The 3,617-nt window shown below is 53.4% G+C and overlaps 1 protein-coding gene across 1 annotated transcript in view; it reads right to left on the reverse strand.

The window, feature by feature from the left end:
• The window catches only part of LOC104994591 (liprin-alpha-1-like), a 35,103-nt gene extending 32,956 nt beyond the window's left edge, over window positions 1-2,147 (reverse strand). Inside the window, 3 exon segments of the mRNA XM_010848220.1 lie at window positions 80-248; window positions 720-821; window positions 1,986-2,147. Coding sequence (XP_010846522.1) covers window positions 80-248; window positions 720-821; window positions 1,986-2,147 — 433 coding nt within the window.
• Window positions 2,148-3,617: the final 1,470 nt, after the last annotated feature.

Raw genomic sequence — 3,617 nt, forward strand, 5'->3', positions numbered from 1 at the left:
GTCAACTAGTTACATAAATACATGCATCATCCCCCTAACGAGGCAGCAAGTGTACAAATCCAGGACGGCCGGGTGGCTGGTACCTTCTCGTCCAGGGCCTTGTGGTGCTCAAACAGTGATTTCAGTGCCTTGAGCACCTCCACCTCGCTCTTCATGCCGGCTGGGGACCGCGCCTGCTGCTTGCCCATCGTCATCCGGAGCGATGGCACATATTGGGAAACCAGGCATTCTAGGTGTTCCAGCAGCAGCTGCAGGGCAGGGCCAAAGGAGCACCTTCAACCTCATACTTGAATTCAGGGCCGATAACTCCTCTCAGCCTCACGCTAACACCAAAACCATGCTAAGGCAAGTTGGAATCCCGCCAGTTCAGTCTAAAGTTAGAGTGGACTTCCCCAGTGGCCTAGTAGTTAAGACTCCACACTTCTGCAGGGGTCCTGAGTTTTAATCCCTGTTCGGGGAACTATGACCTCACACACACTGTAGCATGGACAAAAATGTAAGTTAAGAGAACTCCCCCCTCAAATGTACTAAAATTATATTAGCTCTCATCATAAATTTGAAGCAAAGTATGAGAACCCCGATCGGATCCACCCCGGTCTGCTCAGTGGGAAGATGTGAAAAATGACTTGAAAACCAGACAGAGTTTAAAGACAGCAACACGGAACCCAGTGGTGACCCCCGCGGGGCAAGTGTCAACACGTGAGAATGCCCCTACTGACCCTGGTGTTGTTCCTTTCGGCTCTCATTTCGGCTATCTCTTTTTCTCTTGCTAGAAGCTGCTCTCGGCATGCACTGAGTTCTTCCGTAGGGGATGCCAACTCCTAAAAAACAGTTAAATGAGTAAGTACCTAAATGCAAACACAAATTAAAAAGAGAGCGAGACTGAAGACTGACCCTGTCAAGTCTCTCCAGGCTCCACACAGAGGGTCTCCCTGCCCCTCCGGAGAAGAGGGGTCCGCTGACCCCAAGACCACACAGACCACCACAACTCAGACCGGCCTTTAGCCTCCACCTTGACCTGGCAGCCACGCGGCAGGGGAGAACCCGGAATCCAAGCCTGCCTTCTCAAGACCCAGGGAAGTCTGAGAAACTTTCCTAAACATAAACCTAACAACAAACTGGACAAAGAGGTTCTTAAACGACACACAGACCAGTGACCTAGAACCACTGGGGAGAGGGCAGAAGAAAGGGAAGATCTACAAGGCCACCAGGCTTTGGAGTGTTCCTCTGGGAAAAAGGCTGATGGCACCCCACAGCCATCTGTTAGGCTGACTCTATTGAAGTCACCCAGTCATTCAATAAACTGGTTAAAAGGTTAAATTCATGTTTTATGTATTTTATCACAATTTTCGTGCACGCGGTGCCGTCCACGTGGTGAACTTGCTCAAACTGAACCACAGAGCATCTTTCATCCTTCTCTTTTTCTTCGCACACATAAAAAAATCCTGGGCTGCATATCCCCTACTACACACTGAGTATTCAGCACCTAGAACACTGCCCAACACTTGTAAGAGGCATGTAGTAGACATGTGAAGCTATGAGGGTATATGTTATACATGTAAGCAGTAGGTAGCCATCATTAAAATACTGGACACACTGTTCTGTGTTTTGTAAGATGGGAGACGATAAGGGGCTTAGCATTTCTGCTTCAAGGACTGACTCTATAGCTCAATCCACATGCCCCAGAGACTCCTCCAGCCAGTGTATCCCTTCTTTGGAAGAAGGGAGACGTTAAGGGGCTTAGCCTTTCTGCTTCAAGGACTGACTCTATAGCTCAATCCACGTGCCCCAGTGACTCCTCCAGCCAGCGTTTCCCTTCTGGTGGGGCCCCCGGCCATCCTCCACGCAGCACCTGCACAACCACCTACAAGGTCAACCTGCTGGGGTCGATCCTGCCCAGAAGGGCAAAACGCCCTGGCTGGCAGGGACCCCCGGCAGGGCCCACAACCATGCTAACAAAATGAAACACAGCCCCAGTGCTTCACCGGGTAAGGGCCAATCCGACGGGCCCAGCCCCCGGCTGCTCTCACGTCAGTCCACTCCGCTTCCAGAACTTGGGCCGAGGCCGAGGTCTTCCTTGTCTTGGCCTTTGCCTTGGGGTTGCAGCACTGGAAAAGTGCCCATAGGCGGGCCCTTCTGCGACCCATCCTCGCGGATGGGGGCAGTCCCCCACTCGGGGGCAACTGCTGTTTCACGGTTAGATAGCTCAGCACCGGAGCTATCACCACTGATCTCACACTACGACCACCACTATTCACACTACGACCACTGCTCTCACACACACCGCTCTCAGACACCACTCTCACACACCACTCTCGCACACAACGCTCTCACACACCACTCTCACACACACCGCTTTCACACTATGACCATCAGCACTGCTGTCTCTAGAAGAAATGGCACGAAGGCTCTGCCTCCAGCATGTCTCCCAGGAGCCCGGAACCTGGAACCCACTCAGTCACAAGGGGCTTCCATGGTGACAGGGGGGCTGGGCTCAAGCCCACCATCAGGGGTGCAGAGACGGGGGAGGGGCTGCCAAAAAGATGTCAGGTGAGTGTGGCATGTGGGAGAAGGAAAGCCGTGCCCACAGCTCAGGCCCACCGTCAAACATAACCCTGCAAGGATACTGGTTCACAGTCGAACCAAATAGTATAAACTGCTTCAGAAACCACCACCACTAGGAATGAGCATGTCTTCTAAGTGGGCTTCTGCCTCCTTCACCCCCCAAACAAGCCTCCAGTGAGGCTACTGAAAGGGCACCCCTGAACTCAAGGGTGTCCCCAGAACCCACTCAGGTGAGGAGGACTCAGTGCGCTAGCTGCCCCTCACTCTCACCCTGAGCTCGGTCCTCCCTGACTGACTCCCTCACTCGAGCTCAGCAAGGGCTTGACCAACCTCGCTCCAGGCACTTAAAATGAACCCACAGTGGGTACAGGAGTTCCGTCAATCTGCTGCGAACTCGCCCTCTTAACTTCGACCCTGGGATGCCAGACAACTCTGCCCTGTGGGGGCTGCACGGTGGAGGTTCAGGAGTGTCCCTGCCTCGAGCCGCGACAGCCAGCGCCTCCCAGACCCCGCCAGGTGCTGCCCCTCCCTCCGCGCCCGAGTCTCCCACCCCCTCTCCTGGCCCCACTCCCAGCCTCGAGGCTCTCCACTCACCAGGGCACAGGCCACACTGCTCCTGGCTCAGCCTGGGCCTCTGCTGTCACTTGAGGACCTCGGTCCCCAGGGTGCTTGGGGCCCTATATCCACCCATCTCAGCAATTACAGACTCTGGGAGGGACAGAGTACAGTTTGGGGTCCCACCCGCAGTTCACCCTGAACACATTCTCTCTTTGTTTCGCTTTATCTGCTGGAGTTCTCTGAGATGTCTTTTTCAAACCTCAACTGTTGCTTTCAAAAAGACTGTAAAATCATTGTGCTCAACTTTAAGAATAAAATCTTCATTTTCAACCTTAAAGTCAAACTGGAGGGAAGACTAAAAGCAGTCATTTTTACAAACTGAAAAAGAAAACACACACGTGACCACGTCACACAATACAGTTCACGCAACCCCTGGCTCTTCAGCCTTCTCCTCGACCACCAGCAGCCCGTCATCACAAGGCCTGCCCTGGGCC

Source organism: Bison bison, unplaced genomic scaffold, assembly GCF_000754665.1.
Source record: "Bison bison bison isolate TAMUID 2011002044 unplaced genomic scaffold, Bison_UMD1.0 scf7180017864261, whole genome shotgun sequence".
In the NCBI taxonomy this organism is placed as follows: domain Eukaryota; kingdom Metazoa; phylum Chordata; class Mammalia; order Artiodactyla; family Bovidae; genus Bison; species Bison bison.